The following is a 23,518-nucleotide window of genomic DNA, read 5'->3' on the forward strand; positions in this document are numbered from 1 at the left end:
ATCTGCTGTTGAAGGGCAGCTATGACAGGCGCACAATGTCGCTGCGTCGACCAGCCGTGGGCAAAGGACTGTCATATGCGGACATGCTGGGAACGTCCCCTCCCTCCCCTCTCCCAAGCTCCCTTCATATGCCAGGATTATTTCTTTGGCCCAGTGAAAAACGTTTGTCATCTCAGTGGATAGTACAAAAATGGCAGCTGGGTAACATGTGGGAACTCTCTGTCACTGAGTTTTACTGAGCTTTTGTTCTTTTTAGCATTATGAGACAGAAAGCAGCAAGGAGAACTGTATTTGTGAACCACGTCTAAATGGGTCATTCCAGAAGTGGAGGACATTTGGGCTTCAACCTATTTGAAAAATATACCTTCTCTTTTACAGTTTTCTGCTCCATATTCATCAAAACTGTCTATCTAAGGCTTGACTGGCTCAGCTTCAATGGGACCATTTTGTTACAAGTTTTATTTGTTGTTTGCTAACCCTACTCTAATCACAATAACAGGGTTGCTAATTCATGCTAATGTTAGCTTTTTCTCTGGAGTAGAAGCTAGATATTTAGCTAGCTGTTACTGCTGAACAAGAGGGCTAACTTATGGATGGAAAAAGGTAAAGAAACCAGTAAAAAGAATTTGTCTTGTCCTGATTATATGCATAACAGGGTTGCATGAGGTAGAGTGAGACATTCAGTAAAGGCTAACAATGTCATGAAAATATGAAAAAATATGGAATGACCCATATTTTGGGCACCATGAATTGGTGAATTGAATTATTTTTATTTTTGTCAGTGTTGTTTAGGCTCAAAAATCCCATGCACACAGCTTAGAGGCAACACAAGTAACTCTACAATATTTAAGTCGACATGAATATATTTTGGTCAGCTTCAAGTAATCAATGTACCAAATGCTAACGCATCCAGTTGTTGTGTAAATGCACTTGTCCAGAGACCAAATCTAAAAAACAAATGAAAAAAAAACTAGAAGAAAAGATTTTTTAAAAATATTTTTTATAAACACCAAACAACTCTGGAATTCGCCTTTAAGATGCCATTTTTCTCTTGTCACACCCCCCTGATGGCCAATGTGAATCTCAAATAAAACAGCTGAAATTATATTTAAAATTCTTTGGGTATTATTTTTCATTGTTGTCTCTTGTAGCTATAGGAACAATTTTTAATCAACATAATAGATTAAATAAATGTTATTATTGCAAAAACATGTGTCCCACAACAACCCTGTTAGCATAACATTTTCAGCTGGTAGAAGAAGAAAACAGTAAATCCCATGAAACGCTGGAATTAACATCATCAAAGAGTTTTCCAAAAGAGTGGGTCGAGCAAAGCTATGTCCTTCCTTCTATTTTTCATATTTTCATAACATTGTCAGCCTTGATTGAATGTCTCATTCCACCTCATATTATCAGTATAAGACAAATTCTTTTACTGTTTTCGTTACCTTTTTCCATCAGTAAGTTTGTCCTCTTGGTCAGCAGTAACAGCTAGCTAAATATCTAGCTTCTACTGCTGAGAAAAAGCTAACATTAGCATGGATTAGCAACCCTGTTACTGTTATTAGAGTAGGGTTAGCAAACAACAAATAAAACATTGATGTATTAGCAGAACTAATCAAGGCTTTGATAGTTTATTACCTATCATTGATGAATATGTAGCCGAAAATTGTAAAAGAGAAAGTTTATTTTTCAAACCTTTTGAAGCCCAAATGTCCACCCATTCTGAAATGACGATATCACTTCTTGTCAGCTAAAAATGACAACATTTTTTTCATTATTTAGCTGGGTTTAATTTTTTTGGCCAATATGATTTGCCTTAGATTTTAAGTAAATGATGTCTCTGATGAAAACATAAAAAATTAATTGTGGTTTGACTAATCTGACCATGGTCTGGTTACCATTTAGAAAAAAGAGACATAAAATCTCATCAGAGCCCCCTCTGTGTACCGGCCATCTACAGGTAATTGCATTAGCAATGCTTTGGATGGTGAAAGCAGCAGCACCGCGACCAGCTGGCGTCATGCTAATAGGGGCACCCAGCATCCTCTCCTATCAATAAGTCATTATGTGAGCCATTCCACTGATGGGCATCCAGCAGCTCTCTATGCAGCTCAGGCAGAGAGGCTGGAGGGGGCACAAGCAGGTTTCAGAGCTGGAATGCTGCCCATGTATGGGGTGTTATTCGTGCCAAAGAGAAGCAGCCATTCCACTGCCGCCATAAGCAAACCTTCTGACCCAGATTTGGCATGTGGTTTGTGTTCTTGCAGGTCCTGGTCTGAAGATGAACCATGATCCAAGACAAGGGTTTAACTTCTGACAGGGGCTAACGTTCTTTCAACATCCTACTTTTCAAAGTTTCAGCTTTATCTTGTCAATAAGTTCTCTGTAAACTAGGTTTCTATAATGAAGAGAACAGCGCCACTGGGTTTTATGAAATTGTTGCCTGCATAACCTTCACTTTTTACTGACAATAAAGCTTTATGAGTCGCAGCAAATGATTTCTTCTTTGAGCTCCAAGGAAGCACACATGGTCTGCTATGTTTTTAGTGGAGATTGTTAAGTATCTGTAGAAGATAAATAACACTGATTAAATTCAGTATTTATTTATTTCTAGGCTGTAGCCTGCTGAATTTTCGGCTTCTTATGCTAAATAACCTGCTCGAAAGCTGTGAAGTTTAAAGACATAAACAACTCAAGTGACATATTTTTAGGTTTAACTGGGAGGTGACACTGGCCTATGGAAAACCTGCTGGTACAAAAAAAAGACACCTGATCAGTTTGAACTGGATTTCTTGCTTAATGTTCCGAGTGTGAATATAAAGTTAATTACACTAAAGTAACTTGTTTATTTGGTTCAAAGTCAACTTTATATATAAAAAAACTCACTAGAAGTCCCATTTCTACATTCTGCAGGGTTCTTTCTTGATCCGACTCCAACAAAAACATATTCAACTGTACCAGTCAAAGGTCTGGTCACACCTTCTCATTCAGTGGTTTTATTTAATTATTTTATACATTGTAGATTAATATGGAAGACATCAGAACTATAAAAGAATACACATGGAATTATGTTGTAAAAAGAAAGTGTTAGTCTTCGGTATTCATCTACAATGTAGAAAATAATACAAATAAATAAAAAGCATTGAATGACAAAGTATGTCCAAATTTTTAACTGGTAGTGCACCTTCACTATACCTCCAAAATCTGACTTCTACATTTAGCTTTTCATCTTTGTTTTGCATCTAAAATTGTAAAAACAAACAAACAAACAAAAATTTGTACTTTTCTGTCTTTTGAGAAATATCTCATCCAGAACATGACATATCATATTTAGATATCAACTAGCTAGCTAACTTACTGCTAACTTGTAACCCTCTTTAACCTCATAGACGCTGCTTGTATGGATGGCATCAGACTTTATTATAGATGAAAGGAGACGACACTCGCATGCTGAAATCTACTCAGATCCACTTGGATAGATGGAAAAGGAGACCCTGATGAGACTTCGTAGAATTTGCACCCAGTTTAATTTTGAACAAAGTCAAGCACAGTTCTTTAGGTCCAAGTAAAACCATGAAGAACTCTTATTCCAATCTCTGAAAAAGACTCGGCACAGGTGATGTATTGCTCTGTTCAATATTGGTTCACTGATAATTTTACAGCGATATTACAGAGTGCAGGTTCTTCCCTTACAAACCAAGTTGCTCAAAGAGAATAAAAGTTAATTAGTGACAGCTAATATGATCTACAATGGTCAATCTTAATAATATTAGCTGGAATAAGCAATGGTTTGTGCTATCTGAAAATGGGAGGCTGTAACCTGAATGTTGTGTAATATGATGCGGTTCTCTGATACCTTTCCTCAGAATCTCTAGTTCAAATAGTCATATAGCAAATGTAGTCCTGAGACAGACTGACGACCTGTCCAGAGTGTCCCCTGCCTTCGTCCGAGTCAGCTGGGATAGGCTCCAGCACCCCCGTGACCCTACTGAGGATGAAGCGGTGTATAAAGAATGGATGGATGGATGGATGGATATAGCAAATGTACATTCAGATCGCACAACTGTTACCTGCTATTGCAGATGTCACAGCAGCTAAGATGATCTACTGAGTATCTTTACCCTGTACAGACAATATGTCATTAAAGAATTGGAGGACATTTTATCCACTGATCAAATTTCAAATAATCCATGTACAAATACTAAAACATGCAGTTGTTGTGTGAATTCACTTGTCTTGAGACCACATCTAAAAAACAAAACAAAAAACAAAAAAACAAGGACAAAAGAAGTCTGAAAATCTTTTCTGAAGTCTGAAGTCTGGATTTCCCTCTAAAATGTCTTGCTTCTCTAACATCATCAAACAGTTTTACAAAAGAATGGGTAGAGTATGTCCTCTCTTCTATTTTTCATATTTTCATAACATTGTCAGCCTTGATTGAATGTCTCACTCTACCTCATGCAACCCTGTTATGCATATTAACAGGAAGAAACAATTTTTTTTTTGTCTTTACTTTGGTCAGCAGCAACATCTAGCTAATAAATATCTAGCTTATAGTCCTGAGAAAATGCTAACATTAGCATGGATTAGCAACCCTGTTTCTGCGATTAGAGTAGGGTTAGCAAACAACAAATAAACTATGTAAGAAAAATAGTACCACTGATGTGTAAGCTGAGCTAATCAAGCTTTTGATAGATTATTACCTATTTCTGATGAATAACGTAGCAGAAAATTGTAAAAGAGAAAGTTTATTTTTCTATTTTTTTGATGCTCAAATGTCCTTCAATTCTGGAATGACCCATATAATGTCATCAATGGGAATAAACAAAATGACCCTCATGATGAAGATGCTGTGCTGCCACACTCAATAAATATATTACCTTCTGTGCTGTAATGTTTAAAATACAACGCTTGTGAATGAAACAAAGTCATTTGGTGCATTAGAAGCATTTCAGTCACAATGCAGGAGCTGTAGTCACTTTTTGGCAGAAGGAAAAGCGCTTTGTATGAGTTGAAATACTCCTTTAAGGCATTTCAGCTGGTTAAAAAAAAGAACTGGATTTGTTGTAATCTCGGGCACAGAGCAGGTAAAACAATTCAGATAAGGATAACTGCAAAAGAGATTTAGAAAACATAAAACCAATTAACATTAACTACACTCTAGTTATTAAATAGTTTGTCTTGCAATCAGTGATTACACTATGAATTGTGAACTTTTCTGTCATCACAACTATTTAATTACAAGAAACATTAAAGTTTCACAAGGGCAGACCTTTTCTATTACCAAAAACAGACAGAAAAATATAAGTATTTGTACATTATGACTGATGACATAAAAGTAGCTGTAGCATAAACGAGGAGACAGGACAATCACTTCATGGCAGGCCAGTCAAAATTCTCCATGGTCAGTCTGCAACTGGATGGTGATATTTTTGGTACAGTTCAGTCGGCCCATGTGTAGCCTAGAGAGGAATAAAATATAGAGGAATGTTTCCGCACTTCACATTCCGCCACAAAAAATCAGAACAAAAACTGGACTTAGTAGCGGCAATAATTGCCTCCCATACTCTCACAACAGCACTAAATCTCTCCGCACCATCTCCACCATCAGCTCAAATTACCATCCACCTCTAATTGATATGAACAATAACAGAAGAAAGCTTGTTAATGGTGAACATAATTGTCCCAGACAAAAGGCCAAACACCGCAAATCACACTTTACAGCAGGAGTGAGCAGAAGGCGACGTCTGGGCTGCAGCCAGTGAGTGGGGAGAGATATTTCACAACAGATATCCATCTACCACCTGAATCACATTTCATTACTGGGTCACCCACTGAGCAGAGCGCTGGACTCCAGAATCTCCACTTACAGCCTAATAAACAACATGGCATTGTTTCTGCTGGTAGATTTAACATTTATGAGTGCGCGCGACATAAGGAACAAAGTGACCGCTCATGTGCATATTAAGAAAGCATGGGCAAGTGTATAGAGGCTTGGTGTGTGAGAGCTGTTCACAACACCTAATAAAAGGCATTCAAATTACAACCACAGATAGAAGCAGATTAAAAGTTGAGAGCTGTACAAGAAACCTGCTTTCAATATTTTCAAGGATCCACTGTTTCTACCTGTGTGTGTACTCATGTTTTTCACCGCATTTGACACAACAATAAATAACTCCAGCCTGTTGAAGATGTTAAATGAGGTAGACAAGGCTTAAATCCTTCACTGTGCTGATAACTGGCTCGCTGCTCTCTCTTTCTAACACACTGCTGGGAGGAGGAGGGATAACTATCAGCCATAATGTGTAACTGAAGATCCAACCCCCCGGCTTTACTCCTCACACCCTCTCAACCACTCCACACCCTCCCTCCCTCCCCCCTCCCTCCCCCCTCCCAGCATCCCCTGCTGCTGTTGTTGGGGTGGTCTCTGCTTCTGCTGTCACCAAGCTGCTGGTCTTTCAGTCGTCCTGCTCCCTCTCCCTCCCCACCGCTTTTTTTTCTTTTCTTTTTTTTTTGCCGCTCTCTTAGGCGTCACAAGATTACTGAAGCAGTGCTGACATCTCTATCAGCCTGACCTAACACTCTGCCCTTTCCCTCTCCTCCTCCTCCTCCCCCTGCACTCCAGAATCCATCACACTGTGGACTGAGCTGCTCACTAACACTACGCTTAAAAAAAAGCCAAAAAAAACAACAACAAAAAAAAAGAGAAAGAAAAACACTGCACATAACGAGACGTGAAATAAACATTTTACATCCTCCAGCCCTTAAAAGCAATTTAGATAAGGCTGGTCTAACTCTCTCAGCCATCTCAGAAAGACAATTCCAGGAGGTAATGCCAGTGGTTTGGCTGGCAAAGGTATTATCTACTGTGTAGCCACGGTTTATTTAAATATCATAGCACGCTCATTCTCTCCCATCCATTCATCCATCGATCCATTTTTTTTTACTCTAAGGTGTGCAAGAAAACAGAAATGTGATGATGTTTTTAAAAGAGAATTTCACAGAAATTCAAATGGAAAATCTGCATTTTCTTCTGATTCGTTTTATTTTTGCATGCAGCAAAATGTAAAAATTCAATTTCAATTTAACAACCTTAATATGTACGATGCTCACTGCAAAGTAGTTCATTAAAGCAGCAGTGGAAAGTATTTACGTTTACCTAGCTCGACTTCCAGTTCATCTCATGGACTTTTTCCTTCACTGCAGCACCGATTTGACAATTATAGATTCATGCATGAATGCACAATTTTTTCTGCATTGAGGGGCTTCAGTTTTTACATTATATGTACATTTCTCTAATTTATTTGGGGCAAAGTATTTTTATAACATGTTGTTGTGTGTTGTTACTTTTACTTAAGTAAAAGATATGACATGTCACACTGCTGCAGGCCATTTTCAATCCACGTTTATCAACAATGAAGTGGACTTGAGTGTGACTGTAAAGTTGGAGAATATGCACATTTTTTACATAATAATTTGAAAATATAGACCACTTTCACATAATCTGTGTAAAAGTAAGTGAAATAGCTACAAGGAATCATTTAAAACTGTTTACATGCCACAATCTCGGCTCAGAGCAGAAGAGGAATGCATGAAAAATCAAAGGGTAATATGTGATTTAACACAGGGGCTGGAAACATTTATGGAGATTTTTTGAGTATGGCTTGCTTTTCAGTCACATATTAGCCTTTCAGATTTGTTAGGAGTCCTTTTCAGCTTGATGCACAGTCTGAAAGGCAAACCAGGCACAACAACAGAGTCCCTCACAGTAGCTTCAATAGCATTAAAATACCCTGTGAAAGAGTTTGTGGTCATGAATAAAAAACAAAATAAAGCACACATATATGTATGTCTTGGATATAGTGTGCATGTAGAGGGACTGCGTGTACTTACAAACTACAACAGTCATCAGAGAAACAACGGCTGTTCCAGTCTCCTGCCAAACACAAGCTCTGCATTAACGACAGCTTTATGTGCAGAGAGTCTAATTGTGGAGTGATATGTGTAGTCTTTTCTTTCGGACGCCTTGCATTGTTGTGCACCTTGTGTGTCAGCATGTCCAGCACAATCATCAGCTGTCAGTATCTCTCTGATTGATTTAAGAAGAAAATAGAAAAAAAAAGAACAAAAAAATGCCTGTAATTTTATTATTCCTCCTGAATGAAGTGATTCTAATTGTGGTTTCTTTTCATAAATTATATTGAATTTACCCTGCTGAATGCTGTCTTTGCTCGCAGCCTGCATTCATTCAATCACCCCCCAGTGTTAGCTTTTCAGATTTGTGAGGGGAATGATTTTCATCTGCAAACAAACTGCTGTTCTGGACAGAATTCCTCTGCCGGTCGAGGCTGAATGTTGTTATTAAGCAACTTAAAATGACACAGTCTGCAGGGGGGCCTGCCAGTGCAAAGATGCTGTCCATTAGCTGTCAACAATGACCACTAGGTCTACCCTCCCATGGGACTGGCAAGCCCGGCATCGTCTCATCCCGAGTCTGGCTGAGAGATCACACAGGCCCCATTGTCTCAAGCAGCCTAGGGTCTTATTGTAGCAGCGCCTCTGGGAAAGGACGAGCCTTCATGTCCGTGGTCTGTTAAAGAATAGGCTTTCTGCAGGCTAAGGCCATGAAAACTGTAAGGGAGGAATCTAGGGGAACACAGAGAGGCTACGGAGTAGATTTGGAATAGGGGCACCCCTCCTTAGACGAGTTTGGAGTCCCCTTCCAGACCTCCCTCTCCCTCTCCCAGTGCTGACCTCCCTTCTCCACCTCTGTTTAATAATGCCTGTGCCTTGGTCATTATTTTGGGCAGATGGAGATGGGGGCAGGCAGTGAAAGGAGTTGGTGTCACTCCTGAGGAGAGGATGGTAGGGATGACAGAGAAGAAAAAGCGAATCAGAGAAAAGATCAAAAGCAGAAGCTCGCCTTTCACTAGCCTGAAAGCGCTAAAGAGGATAAGGAACGATCAGGCCTGGGGTCTCCTGTCCTCTCTGGCAATTAGACTCAGCTGATGGAGAGAAAGGCGTGAATGGCAGGGTTCAAGGCCCTCTCTAGGACTCACACAACGGGAAGGAGTTTTTTCCCCGACGCCTCCTTTATCTTCCTCTCCTTTCAGAGTGTCAGAAATGCAGCTGAAATATCTCTCCAAAAAGACAGCACAATCCCCAATGCCAAACCTTAATCACGGTGGCTGATGAGATTGAGAGGGGGGAGCGTTTGAGAGAAAACACACATTCTTTTCACAATTCATCTTTATACTTTATATGAGTCCAGGATTCAAGGGCTTTATAGTCAGTTTATATGTGATAATTAAATGGAACAAATTAGAGTCCATATTTTTATGACACAAGAGGACATATTACATCCTGGGTTCAATGTTAAATACCAATAACATGTTTCAGTGTTTGAAAAATTTTCAAGGGCTGGAGAAATGTGTACTGAAATGAAACCGTATTTTGGCATTTTGGGATAAAGAAAACAAAGAAAACTTGAAAAATTACAGGTTTGAAAGTTTAAACCCAGATGCATCAAGCTAATAGAAATCTAATTCAGTGAGACTGCATTACATTAGCATGCATGAATCGGTAAACAAATGTTACTGTGTCCCTGACGGAGGCGCAGCCATGATGGGTTTGTACAATGACTTGGACTATTCATACAATTTAGTATTCTTTTTTTTTTTTGACTAGAGAGCTGTCTTGGGCACAGCCACAGCAACATGTCCCACAGGAACCTATTACCATCTTCTACATATGCAAGAGCTTCAATAGGCCGTCTATCATCCTCACAGAGGGACACGCAGCTTTTGCTACAACTTTAACAGCTTGTCCAAAAAGGCGCACCGGGGATTTCAATTACACAGGTCATCAGAGAGTGAAAAAACTGTATTTGGGTCACATAAATTTTATTTCAACATATATGTTTTGGCAAAGAATGTGAAAAACGTAGCTGAAACTCAAAGAAAGATAAAACAAGCTGAAGTTTGTGTAGCTAAGGAGGAACAAGTTACACAAATGGGGCAGACTGGACAAAGAAAACCTTTGCAGGATTAGATACTGTGTTAAAAAAGTAGGTTTGCCTGTGGAGTCCTCCCTTCAAAGGTTTATTTAGGCCTAGTAGTGTGGACCCCAACCCATAATCCTCCTGCAGACACACCTGCAGAGTATAAAGGCCCTGCACTGAACTGAGTCACACATCAAGCTTCAAAGAGTTTCTCCACAGCAGCTCTTGACAGAAGCTCCAGTCTCCAGACCGACCTTAAAGATGACTTCCTCTGTCAGCCTGCTTCTGCTGCTGCTTGGCCTCTCTTAGGAGAAAGGAAGCCCACAAGAAGACGAAGTAGGAGAAGAAGAAGACACCATCGACATGACCACCAGGATTCTGAGCACCAATAATGGCTCCAATGAGAACCTGCTGGAAGGAGACCTGCTGGCTCCCAGAACCAGAAATGCCATGAGAGCTTTTCCCAAAGCTGCTTGTGGAAGAAAGCCAATGGTGTGGTGACAATCCCCTATGTGGTGAGCTACCACTTCAGCCAGTATGAGAAGAACATGATCACAACAGCCATGAAGGCGTTTGAGAGCAGGACCTGCATCCGCTTCAAGGAGCGTCCCTGGGAGTACGACCATAACAGCATCGAGAACAAACAGGGATGTTTCTCTGCTCTGGGCAGAGCCAGAGGCAAACAGGTGTTGTCCCTCAACAAACAGGGCTGCCTCTACCATGGCATCATCATTCACGAGCTCAACCACGCTTTGGGCTTCCTGCACAAGCAGACCAGGAGCGACCACGATTCTTATGTCAGGATCAACTGGCAGTACATCAACCCACAGAATGCCTACAACTTCTACAAACAGACCACCAACAACCTGAACACTCCCTATGACTACTCCTCCATCATGCACTATGGAAAAACGGCCTTCAGTATGAACATGAAGGAGACCATCACCCCATCCCCAACGCCAACGTACAGATCGGTCAGACGCAGGGCCTGCTCTCCTGGGACATCAATAGGCTCAACATGCTCTACAGATGTTAACAACAAGGTTTCCTATTATTTATCTATTAGGAGACACTAACTCAGTGCCTCATGTAAATTTCTCTCTTTATATTATAATCAACTGATGAATCTGTGAAACCTCTGAAATTAAATTTGCATTATTAATAAAATTACAGTAAAGATGATTGTTTGTTGTGCTATTCTTGTTTATTGTTACCTATGAAATCAGCTCATTTAAACTTTGACAAAACTGCAAATTCCTTTTAGTATCAGACTTGGATGAAAACAAAACCTCCAATCTATCTTCACAGGTTTTCATTTAAAGTAAAAAATAACCAACAATGAATTGATGCTGAAAACTTAACGACTGTGTATCCAAAGCCTAATGTTACTTCAGCATCTGTAAAATAGACCAGAATGTCTAAAAATACTGGAGTCTGTAAGTCATTTTGAGGCAACTATACCATCTTGTTGCCAGTACTACGGTACTAAGGCAGGGGCACCTCTAAAATTGGAAAGGGGTATGTAGAAAGACCAAGCTGCTCAGTGTTCATTGCTGTTTGTTAAACACTCGTCTTCTTCGTCTCCCCTCTCCTCTCACCACCACACAGGGCCGGAGTGGGACTCATTTTCAGCCCTGGACTTTCATGCCTCAAACCGGCCCACTTTAGATCACAACCTGTTACTATTAAAATCATGTAATTCTGGCCTTGTCTTGCAATTCAGTGTGTTTTTCTAAAATATTTCCATTTCAGTGCAAGTAAGGGTCGCTTCACAGTGAGGATTTATTCCAACATGAGTGCACGTCTCCAACATTATTTTTTACAACAATATCAGAATCTATATTCTGTTCAAATAAGTGTTCGAGGATATCCAAACCTTAAACATGAAATAAAAGAAGAGATAAAATTATAAAATGTAAAAAATAAAAAAATCAAATAAAAGGTGTTGCACTTTCTAATAACACTATCATCTATTCTTCCTCTGCAAGGAAACAGTTCCGTCACAACTTAAATTTCACAAATTTGAGAACATCAGTTAAAGGCCTAATCTCCAACATTATTCTTTACAACATCATTTTTTGCAATATCAAATATCAAGCAAATTAGTGTTGACAGATATCTAATCCTCATGAATAAAGAATAATTATTGCACTGTTGTCTGCAAGTTTGTTATTCACAGTATATCATAACTTGCTAATGAAATTTTAAAAATGCTTTGATTTTCATTTTATATTCACAATAACAAGAAAATAAAATCAGTAAGAGACAGAAACAAAAAAAGGTCCGTTTTTTCATTTCCTGAGACCGGAAGTGGCATCAGTAAGTGAGGAGCCAAACAGAGGATGGTGTATAGACTGCATATAATTTTTTTCATTAGTTTTCAAAGTCAAAATGAGAGATCTGATGGCCGATCTTAAAATAAATCAATATTGATTTTTTATAGAGCGTTAAAGTTTTGTGAAGCCAGGGGGCGGGGCTACGTTATTGACATTCTGGTCTGGAATAATTGACAGGTCCTATGGAGGAGGCAGCCCAGGCTCTGTTCTCCGCGTTTGGATTAATTCTGAAATAATAACTGTTTATTTATCGGTGGAGCAGCAGAATCTTTTCCACAGACAGTTTTTCTGCCTGTTGGCTTGTTTTTACCAGTTTTCTACCTTCGGCTGATTCTACCAGCAGACACTGAAAGGACTCTGATAGTTCGGCAAGTGTTTATTTTGCCACTTTTAATGCACTTTGTATGCAACTGTAGTGTCAGGTATAATTGTGCTATGCACTCCAGATATTGGTGGAGTTTATGCAAGAAGCATTTTTGGTAACTGCACTTTAATATGGATGGATGACACTGAATTAGAGTCTGTTTTAATGAGACTGAGTTCAGATGTGTAGCTCTGTCATTAAATAGGAAATTATTTCTCAGAATTCACAGAGAAAAGTCTGAAATGTTTGCTAGGTTAGCGTCCCACATGTTTTTTGACTCAGCTACAGCTAACTCTCTCCAACTTCTGGATCTCTTGAGTTGCTTGTTCAAATATCTTGCTAGAGGAGCGGAAGCTCAGAAAGTCTGAGATGTTTGTTCAAAATCAGCTCATTCTCAAGTCTTATCTGAACTGTCCTCTTTTGCTTGAACTTTCCCTAAACTTAGGAGTTAATGACAGAGCAGCACATCCAGATTCAGTCTCATTTATGTAGAGATTGAACTTCAGTGTCATTCATTGATGTTAAAGTGCAGTTTTTCAGATGTTTGTTGCACATGATCCCGACCAAACCAGTCCAGGTGGAAGACGATGTGAAGAGAAGCTCCAGAGGATAAATATTCCACATTTATGTTGGAAATAAATGTCCTTTAATTAGACATTGTCATGCAAAAGTTGGTGTGGCGACGGGCATCGGAGAGCTCAGCTGCAGGGGAGAGAGGTGTGGAGGAGTGCGTGGAAGCAGCGTCAGGTTAATTAACACAGGTGGTATCAGTTAGGCTGACCTGATTACCTCCGCAGCAGCAGTCTGGAGCAGAGCATAAAAGACGGGTGGACAGAGAAGAGAGGAGGTCGGACGAGAGGAGTACTGAGAGACAGTGGAGGCTGCTTGCTGAGCTGCTGTGGAGTAAACTGAGAGACAGTGGAGACTTCTTACCGAGCTGCTGTGGAGGAACTGAGAGGCAGTGGAGGCTGCTTACTGAGCTGCTATGGAGGAACTGAGAGACAGTCGAGGCTGCTTACTGAGCTGCTGTGGACTGAGAGACTGAGTGGTTGAGTAATAAACTGTTTCCCCGACAAACTGACGGTGTGTGTGTGTATTGAGCGGACCCGCGGACAACAGAGTTGTCACATTGGCGCCCAACCGGCACTCAATACACTGCGATGTCTACGCCTCCGGCAGAGCCGGTGCAGCCGACGGCTGCATTGGCCCAGACGCTGAAGGACCTGGCGGCGATGTGTTCGGAGCAGGCGGCTCTGAATAGGCTTCACTTTAACGCTTTCCACCAGCGGGTGGAGAGGCAGACCCGTGTCCTCGAGCAGCTGCTGTCCCGGGCGGGAGGAATGTCTGACTCCTCGTCCTCCTCCTCCTTCTCCTTCCCCATCCCCGGCGTATCCCTACAGAAGATGTCGGCGGCGGACGATCCACAGTCCTTCCTGGACATGTTCCAGACGACGGCGGCGGCTTGTGGATGGCCGACAGCGGAGTGGGAGGTGCGGCTGCTTCCCCTGCTGACGGGGGAAGCCCAGACTGCGGCGCTCAGCCTGCCAGCGGCATCCCGGGGGAGCTTCGCTGCCATACGGAAGGTGGTTCTGGACAGGATGAGCCTCTCGCTGGAGGACCACCGTCGCCGATTCCGGGGCGCTCGGCTGGGACGGACGACCGCCCATTTGTATATGCGCAGCAGCTGAAGGATGCGGCGACCAGGTGGTTGCAGCCGGGGGAGACCAATGGGGAGAGCCGGCTGCTGGAAACGGTAGTGGTGGAGCAGTTCCTGGAGGGGCTGCCAGCTGAGACGGGCAACTGGGTGAGGTACCATCGTCCGATGGACCTGGGCATGGCTGTGACGCTGGCGGAGGACCATCTGGCGGTCCATTCAGGGGGCCAAGGACAGGCACCTCTGACGACTCGACCGACTCCCACGCCGCGCAGGAAGCCTGCGGCCCAGCCGACGGGGGCGCCTCGCATGGCGGCAGCTCCTGTTCCGGCCGCACTTATTAACTTCCCTTTTGTTCCCTCTCCCCAACAGGCTCCAGCTGCTGCGGACGCTGCTTCCAACCCACAGAGGGCTCCTCAAACGTCAGGACAGGAGTGCTGGAGGTGGGGGCGGCCTGGCCACACTTGCCGAGAATGCCCCCGCACGGAGGTCGGCCAGGTGGTTCGGGTTGCCGGCACGCCAGCACCCTCTCCCGGTCCAGGTGGGACATACAGCGTTCCGGTAAGGATCCAGGGGGGTGTACACCGGGCTATGGTGGATTCGGGCTGTGAACAGTCCCTGATTCACCAAAACCTGGTTCGACCCGGGGCGTTGGTGGAGGCATCCTGGGTGAGGATAAGGTGTGTGCATGGGGACGTTCACAAATATCCTATTGTGCCAGTGGAAATTAGATTCAAGGGTAAAAAAGCATATAATAAAGGCCGCGGTTAGCTCCCGCCTTACGCACCCCCTTATTTTGGGCACGGATTGGCCTGGGTTCCATGGAGCAGTGGGGAAGTGTGGGGAGTGCGTTCACGAGAGGTAGGGACATGTGATATGTGTGCTGTGCTCAGTGGTGACGCGAGGTTGTCCGACACTGCAGACGGGGAGGGGGATCCCGAGGGACCTCGTCAGGAGGCTCCGCGGGCTCCTGTCCTACGCCCCATGGAAGATTTTCCTCTGGAACAGTCTCGAGATGATACTCTGCGCTCAGCTTTCGACCAAGTGATAAAAATTGATGGTCAGTTGGTGCACCCGGGCACAGCACTTGCATATCCACACTTTTCATTGATCAGAGACAGATTATACAGAGTGACTCATGACACTCAGACGCAGAGTATAGTCACCCAATTGTTGGTGCCAAGGGGCCGCCGGGAAACTGTTTTCCAGGCGGCACATTTCAACCCAATGGCTGGTCACATGGGGTATGAAAAAACACTCGACCGGATTATGGCCCGATTCTATTGGCCTGGCATTCGGGAAGATGTACGCCGGTGGTGTGCGTCTTGTCCCGAATGCCAGTTGGTTAACCAACCGGCCATCCCGCGAGCGCCTTTGCGCCCATTACCGCTGATAGAGGTTCCATTCGAAAGAATTGGCATGGACCTCATCGGGCCATTTCACCGGAGCGCACGAGGATATCGGTTTGTGTTAGTCCTAGTGGATTACGCAACACGATATCCCGAAGCAGTGCCATTGCGCACCATCTCTGCAAAGAGTATTGCTCAAGCACTGTTTCAGGTCATCTCCCGAGTTGGAATCCCCAAAGAGATTCTGACTGACCAGGGCACCTCGTTTATGTCACGAACACTTCGGGAACTTTACGAATTATTGGGCATCAAGTCTATTCGGACTAGTGTGTACCACCCACAGACTGATGGTCTGGTGGAGCGTCTGAATAAGACCTTGAAGAACATGATTCGTAAGTTCATTCACGAGGAGAGTAGCAATTGGGATAAATGGCTGGACCCTCTGTTGTTTGCAGAGCGGGAGGTGCCCCAGGCCTCCACGGGATTTTCTCCCTTTGAACTGTTGTTTGGCAGGAAGCCACATGGGGTTTTGGACCTGGTTAAAGAAAACTGGGAGGAAGGTCCAAGCCCAAATAAGAATGAAATTCAGTACGTCCTGGACCTTAGAGCAAAACTCCAATCACTGGGGCAGCTTTCACATGAGAATTTGCTCAAGGCCCAGGAACGACAACAACGCCTGTACAACAGAGGGGCAAAGCTTAGACAATGTTCACCGGGAGACAAAGTACTTGTATTACTCCCATCTTCGAGCTCGAAATTACTCGCCAAGTGGCAAGGACCCTTCGTGGTCACACGACGAGTAGGGGAGGTGGATTATGAGGTGGCACACTCTGACAGGGGAGAAGCAGCACAGATTTACCACCTCAACCTCCTAAAAGCATGGAGAGAGGCAGAGTCGGCTTCTTTGGTGACTATGGTTGAAGAGAGAGACGAGTTAGGGCCTGAGGTTCCAAAGCCGGGCAGTTCCACCTCACTCCCCGTTGAAAACCACCTCTCGCAGTCCCAAAAAGCCGACATTGCCATGTTGCAGGAGTGGTTTGCTGACGTTTTTTCTCCCCTGCCAGGGCGTACAGACCTCATACAGCACCACATCGAGACCCCCGAGGCGTGAGGGTTTTTTCACGACCTTACAGACTGCCTGAACATAAGAAAAAGCTAGTTCAGAAGGAATTGAAAGCAATGCTAGAGATGGGAGTGATAGAAGAGTCCAACAGCACCTGGTGTAGCCCCATTGTTCTTGTCGTCAAGAAGGATGGGTCTATACGGTTCTGTGTGGACTACCGCAGGGTGAATGACGTGTCACGGTGTGATGCCTATCCCATGCCCAGGGTCGACGAACTCCTGGATCGGCTGGGCACTGCGCGTTTTTTCACCACACTGGATTTGACCAAGGGCTACTGGCAGATTCCCCTGTCACCGGAGTCCAGGGAGAAAACGGCCTTCTCCACTCCGTACGGTTTGTACCAATTCATGACACTTCCGTTTGGGTTGTTCGGAGCCCCAGCCACATTTCAACGTCTCATGGACAAGGTGCTGCAGCCGCACGCGGCATATGCGGCCGCCTACCTGGATGATGTTATCATCCATAGTAACAGCTGAGCGGAGCATGTGCGGCAGGTGGCTGTGGTGCTGGAGTCCTTGAGACAGGCGGGGCTGACGGCCAACCCGAAGAAGTGCGCGGTTGGACGGAGGGAGGTACGGTATCTGGGTCACCACTTGGGCGGCGGGCAGGTGCGCCCACAGGTGGACAAGACAGCAGCAATTGCAGCCTGTCCACGGCCCAAGTCCAAAAAAGAGGTACGGCGGTTCTTGGGGCTGGCGGGCTACTATCAGCGGTTCATCCCTAAATTCTCGGACCTGGCCAGCCCCTTGACCGACCTAACTCGGAAGAGTGCCTCAGATCCGGTCCAGTGGACGGAGCAGTGCCAGCGGGCGTTTGAGATGATAAAACAGGCCCTCTGTGGGGAGCCGCTCCTTTACACACCTAACTTCTCTCTCCCTTTTAACCTGCAGACTGATGCGTCGAACAGAGGGCTGGGGGCCGTTTTGTCCCAGCAGGTGCGGGGCGTCGACCGCCCTGTAGTTTACATCAGCCGTAAGTTGTCTGAGAGGGAGGCTCGCTACAGCACAGTGGAGATGGAGTGCCTGGCAATCAGGTGGGCGGTCGGGGCCCTGCGCTACTACCTCCTGGGACGCCCATTCACCCTCTGTTCGGACCACGCCCCTCTCCAATGGCTCCATCGCATGAAGGATACCAATGCCCGACTCACATGGTGGTATCTGGCTCTACAGCCTTTTAAATTCACAGTGATTCATAGGCCGGGGGCGCAGATGGCTGAGAGCTCAGCTGCAGGGGAGAGAGGTGTGGAGGAGTGCGTGGAAGCAGCGTCAGGTTAATTAACACAGGTGGTATCAGTTAGGCTGACCTGATTACCTCCGCAGCAGCAGTCTGGAGCAGAGCATAAAAGACGGGTGGACAGAGAAGAGAGGAGGTCAGACGAGAGGAGTACTGAGAGACAGTGGAGGCTGCTTGCCGAGCTGCTGTGGAGTAAACTGAGAGACAGTGGAGACTGCTTACCGAGCTGCTGTGGAGGAACTGAGCTACAGCGGAGGCTGCTTACCGAGCTGCTGTGGACTGAGAGACTGAGTGGTTGAGTAATAAACTGTGTTTCCCCGACAAACTGACGGTGTGTGTGTGTATTGAGTGGACCCGCGGACAACAGCGTTGTCACAGTTGGCTTTCCCTTTAATGATGTTCAAATCTTTGTTGAGTGTTTTGTTGATGTTGGTTTCTAAATGTTTTCTGACACTCGGCCCCAAAGATTAAAACCTTTTACGGCTCACAAGCTGAAACAATTCACACAATATAACTATCTTTCTGACTAAACTAAGATAAAAAGTGAAAAACTGCCTGATCCCTGCATCATGAATGTAAATCTTTTTGATTTTTATGACAGTAAACTGAATATATTTGGGTTTGACATTTTATAAACCAAAACAAGAAATGAATTACTGGAGAAAACAATCAACAGATTAATGGACAAAGAAATGTCCATCAGCCATGTATGTTTTCCAACATATATGGTTGAATTCCTCCAACATTACAAGATACACACAGTTTTAATTCAGTTTTATTTATATAATACCAATTAGAGGTCAAATTGTCTCTTTTTTGTATTTTTTGTCATATTTAAAGTATGACAAAGGAAGAAATTTAAACCTCTTGACTAGTTCAATTTATTTTTTGGTTTTTAAGAGACTAATCGACAATTAAAATAACTTTCTCCACTAAAACTAATAAACATGAGGTCAAATAGAAGGAACAGTTTTAAATACTGCAGTCCCACGACGACAAGAATAAAGTTTGTGAACAAAAACTAAATCTGCCGGTGGATTCCATTAAAGTCCTAATAAATGATAATAAAGTGTGATACTAAAGGTTTGTGGTGCGAAAAATCTCAAACATATCAAGTTGAACATCTGGATGGAGGTTGATAAAAGTTGACCTCCCTTCATTTCTCTGGAGCCGACTCCATGGATTTTAGGGATGCTGGTTAAAGACCTGGGGCCTCATTTATAAAACATTGCGTAGGATCCATACTAAAAGTTTGCGTACGCCGAAAATCCGAAATGGGCGTATGTCCTTCGCCCCTGATTTATAAAACTGTGCGTCAGCACAGCTGCACGCATTTTCCCCTTTATAATCACACACCAGCTGGAAGATTGCGTAGGTGGATCCACCTCACATTCCGCCCACAACACACCCACATTTTACCATGAATGGTCAATGCAAAGTAACTCATGAATGTATCTTTATGTAAATAAGCTGCTGCATCCACGGCATTTTACGCAGTGCCGGCCTGCAGTCTTTTCCCTACACTGAGCGTGATTGTGGTGTGACGCATGTGGGCCTGCGTGTCTGTACAGCGCTGATTAATGGTTGGACGCTCATCCCATTCGGCCGCATATGGATAAATAAACAAAATAATTTACTTTTTTTTGCCTTTTTACTGTGATAGTTGCAGTGAAGAGTGACAGAAAATGGGGAGAAGAGTAGGGGGAAGACATGCATAAAAGGGCCACAGGCAGGAATCAAACCCGGGCCGCTACGTCTGAGACCAGTCTTTGCAAATGGGTCACCTGCATAACCAGATGAGCTATACGAGCACCGGGTGCTTGGTAAACAAAACTATTTAATGAAGAGCAGCGCACCGGCCCAGATGTGGACCGGCCCTTCGGTCAAACGACTGAATGAAGTAACGTTCAATCCGCCCCTGTTAATATATAAACATAGTCTAAGTCTTCTTTTTTTTGCGCATTTATCATCTATTTTTTGTCGTTTTCGAGGTTTTTTTTTTAACTCGAGTCTCGACTTGACTGTTTTTCTCAGGAGGTTGGACTTCAGCCTTTGTGCTGGAGGGTTGAACCCTCAGTTCCAAGACTTTCTAAAGCCTCCAGACCTCCCGAGTCCTCAGGACCTGAGCTTTCACACAGTCTGAGGGTTGAAATTTTCTAAGTCCCACAGTAGATCTATGTTAGATTTAACTTTCAGACAGTCCAAGGACTGATATCTTCTAATTTCCTGAGTAGTTCCCTGTTAGTTTGAACCTTCAGACAGTCTGAGGACTAGCGCTGGCCCGAATAGTGGTTTCTGGCCTCCGAATATTCGGGCCCTATTAAAGACGAATATCCGAATATTCGTTCCGCCCCGTAACGTCCAACGGGGGGGAGGGCTTCTCTGTTAGTTTGAACTTTCTGGTTGACAGAAGCCTTAAAATTTGTGACCATGAGTCTTGATTTCACATTTAGACCATCCATCTGAGTTCTTCTCAGACCTTCACCTGTGGGTTCTGTAGAAATCCTGAACAAACTTTGATTCTCTTCACTGAAGAGTGAAGTTGGTGGAGATCAGAAGGTAACATTAGTTTGATCGATGCCTTCAACTACAGTCGAAGTCAAAAGTTTACATACACTTGTACAGAACATAATGTCATGGCTCTCTTGAGTTTCCAGTTATTTCTACAACTCTGATTTTTCTCTGATAGAGTGATTGGAACAGATACTTCTTTGTCACAAAAAACATTCATGAAGTTTGGTTCTTTTATGACTTTATTATGGGTTAACAGAAAAAGCGACCAAATCTGTTGGGTCAAAAATATACATACAGCAACATGAATTAGCAATTTTGGTGACTTAGAAAGTTGTGTCAATGAAATGAGCTTCATAGGATTGCCTCTTAACTTCTTGTGAGTGATTATGAGTGACTACAGCTGGTTACTTCTCTGAGGCCATTTAAATAGGGCTCAGTGGATACAAATGCCCACAAACGCTACAACGGGAAAGTCAAAGGCGCTCAGCACGGATCTAAAAAAGCAAATCATTGACTTGAACAAGTCAGGAAAGTCACTTGGAACCATTTCAACTCAGCTGCAGGTCCCAAGAGCAACAGTGCAGACAATTGTTTGTAAGTATAAAGTGCATGGCACTGTTTTGTCACTGCCACGATCAGGAAGAAAATGCAAGCTATCACCTGCTGCTGAGAGAAAATTGGTCAGGAGGGTTAAGAGTCAACTGAGAACCACCAAAAAGCAGATCTGCCAAGAATTAGAAGCTGCTGGAACATAGGCGTTAGTGTCCATGGTCAAGCGTGTTTTGCATTGCCATGGACTGAGAGGCTGCCGTACAAGAAGGAAGGCTCAACTGAAGTTTGCTGCTGATCACATGGACGAAGATAAGACCTTCTGGAGGAAAGTTCTGTGGTCAGACGAAACAAAAATCGGGCTGTTTGGCCACAATGCCGATCAGTATGTTTGGAGGAGAAAAGGTGAGGCCTTTGACCCCACGAACACCATGCCTACCGCCAAGCACGGTGGTGGTAGTATTATGCTGTGGAGTATGTATGTACGTACATACTTACCCAGCCAGATACCGCACTGAATGCAATAACCCCGCCGACGTACCTGTCGGGCGTGGTTAACAACAACATCTCCCATTTCCTCCTTTAATGAGTCGGCTCTTCTTGTGCTTTCAGACGAAAGAACTACAGAATCTTCACAACCTGCTCAAACTCTTGGTACAGGACTTCACCACACGGGTCAAGAAGGTTTCCTTCTCATTTCTACTCTGAAGCTCTCCTTCTCCTGCTCAAACTGCTGACAAATGTTTCTGCTGCTCTAAAGTCTGGTCTCCAGAATTTCCTAAAAACTCTCCAAGTCTCTTCTGCTGCAGACTGCTTTGTAGAACTGTTACAGAAAACCTCACTAAACCACATGGAGGGGCCTTAAGATAGTTGTCCACATGAAACCGTAGAAAAACCAAACGAGCACAACCCAAACGCTAAAGTCTCCTTCAGCCTACCAGAAAACCTCTTTAAACAGAGAATCAGGACAGAAACGCTTACCTTCTGGACAACCAACGCTGGTTCACAAACAAGAATACAGAATGTGTCTGACCAAAAACCTCTAAAGACTCACTACAGCCAAGATAAAGACACAACTCAGCTGCATCAAATCCACTAATCACTGCATATGTTAGCACTATGTGCTAACTGTGGCTAAAGAACCACATTTACCAAGACAACTATTCAGTACAAAGCCCTAAAACACACCAAGAAACACCTTAAACACAATTTTACTGCTGGAATCTGCAAGCCAACGCCTAAAGAACAAACTAAAGCAACGGAGCCAAACCCGGTTCAGTGAAGAGAAGCAGAGGAAATGTTTGACTGCAGACATAAAGCAGGAAGACACTGAGCTGCTCAGGTGTTCCTGATAACACCAAGCAGCCACCTGGACAGCCAAAAGGAACACAGCTTACTGGAAGTCCAGAGGGCTGGCTTAGTGAAGTAAATTTAGTTTAAAGTTGAAGCAGAAAGTTAAAGAAAGTAGAAAACCACCTTCTGATACCTGAAATCTCTGAGTTTTCACACAAAGAACGCCTGAAGATGTCAAACTGGTTCCATAGTAGAACCCTCATTGTAAAAACATCATAGTATGGCGTGTTGCTCAAAAAACATTACGACCCGGCTGTCAAGGGATGCCGAGGAGCAAAAACAGGACAAATGCTGGTTTCCAAGGGGTTAGGCGGCTATTTATTTGAAAGAGTAAGTTTACCACAACACAACATTTGAGCAGAAAAATCACAAAGTCTGTCTTTAGTTCAGTTGAAAATAATAGTTTCTGTCTTTTTTATTGACCAAACTTTTCAGGAAGTAGATGAAGAATAACTAAAGCTCTCATGTAGAAGTCCAAATTATTTTGGATCCTTGTGGAGAGTTTAGTCTTCATGCTTCATAGCAACATTTAATAAACCTAAAATCTTCCCTGTTGGCTCATTGGTGGAGTTTGTTCCTGAGCATCTGAACCTTAAATCCAGTGAGAGGACCATCTTCAGTCGAGGCCAGTCAGAGAAATTCAAGACCTTCCATCACCTGTACCAGATGTAGCATCAGCTCCCTCTGAACATCTGGATGACAGGAGAAAAGACAGAAATCAAACACAGATCACAGAAATGCAATTTATTCACTTTCATAATTTTATAAAAGTTGCATGAACTTTATTAAAACTCGACAACATCAGTAATGAAAGTAAATGTTTTTATCTCATCCTATTCCCTTTCACTTGTGGGCTTTGTGTATTTACTATCTTTTAATGATAAAAAGTAAAATGGGTCACTACTATCGTTTGGGCATACAAAGTATTGGAACTAATGCTTGCTTGTTCGCTCTGTTCCAACAGCTCACCTGTTCCTTCCATACTGACAGCAGTAATCCCCTCATGACTACTGGCTCTGCCTCTGACACTAAATCACATT

The 23,518-nt window shown here is 43.5% G+C and overlaps 2 protein-coding genes across 2 annotated transcripts; both read left to right on the forward strand.

The window, feature by feature from the left end:
* Nucleotides 1-10,264: 10,264 nt before the first annotated feature.
* On the forward strand, nucleotides 10,265-11,079 carry LOC110964940 (high choriolytic enzyme 1-like). The gene is given in 3 exon segments (XM_051960550.1): nucleotides 10,265-10,457; nucleotides 10,460-10,945; nucleotides 10,948-11,079. Coding segments are annotated over 3 exon segments (771 nt in total). The 3' UTR covers nucleotides 11,040-11,079.
* A 2,264-nt stretch (nucleotides 11,080-13,343) lies between these two features.
* On the forward strand, nucleotides 13,344-19,782 carry LOC110964938 (zinc finger protein 444-like). The gene is made up of 2 exons (XM_051960531.1): nucleotides 13,344-14,898; nucleotides 17,720-19,782. The coding sequence occupies exons 1-2, from the start codon at nucleotides 14,172-14,174 to the stop codon at nucleotides 17,722-17,724; spliced, it is 732 nt and encodes a 243-aa protein (XP_051816491.1). The 5' UTR covers nucleotides 13,344-14,171; the 3' UTR covers nucleotides 17,725-19,782.
* The last annotated feature ends 3,736 nt before the right edge of the window (nucleotides 19,783-23,518 follow it).

This window comes from Acanthochromis polyacanthus, chromosome 2 (genome assembly GCF_021347895.1).
Source record: "Acanthochromis polyacanthus isolate Apoly-LR-REF ecotype Palm Island chromosome 2, KAUST_Apoly_ChrSc, whole genome shotgun sequence".
Classification (NCBI taxonomy): Eukaryota; Metazoa; Chordata; class Actinopteri; family Pomacentridae; genus Acanthochromis; species Acanthochromis polyacanthus.

Coding starts and splice junctions, on each gene's coding strand:
- LOC110964938 (XM_051960531.1), top strand. CDS start 14,172: ATGGCCGACAGCGGAGTGGGAGGTGCGGCTGCTTCCCCTGCTGACGGG.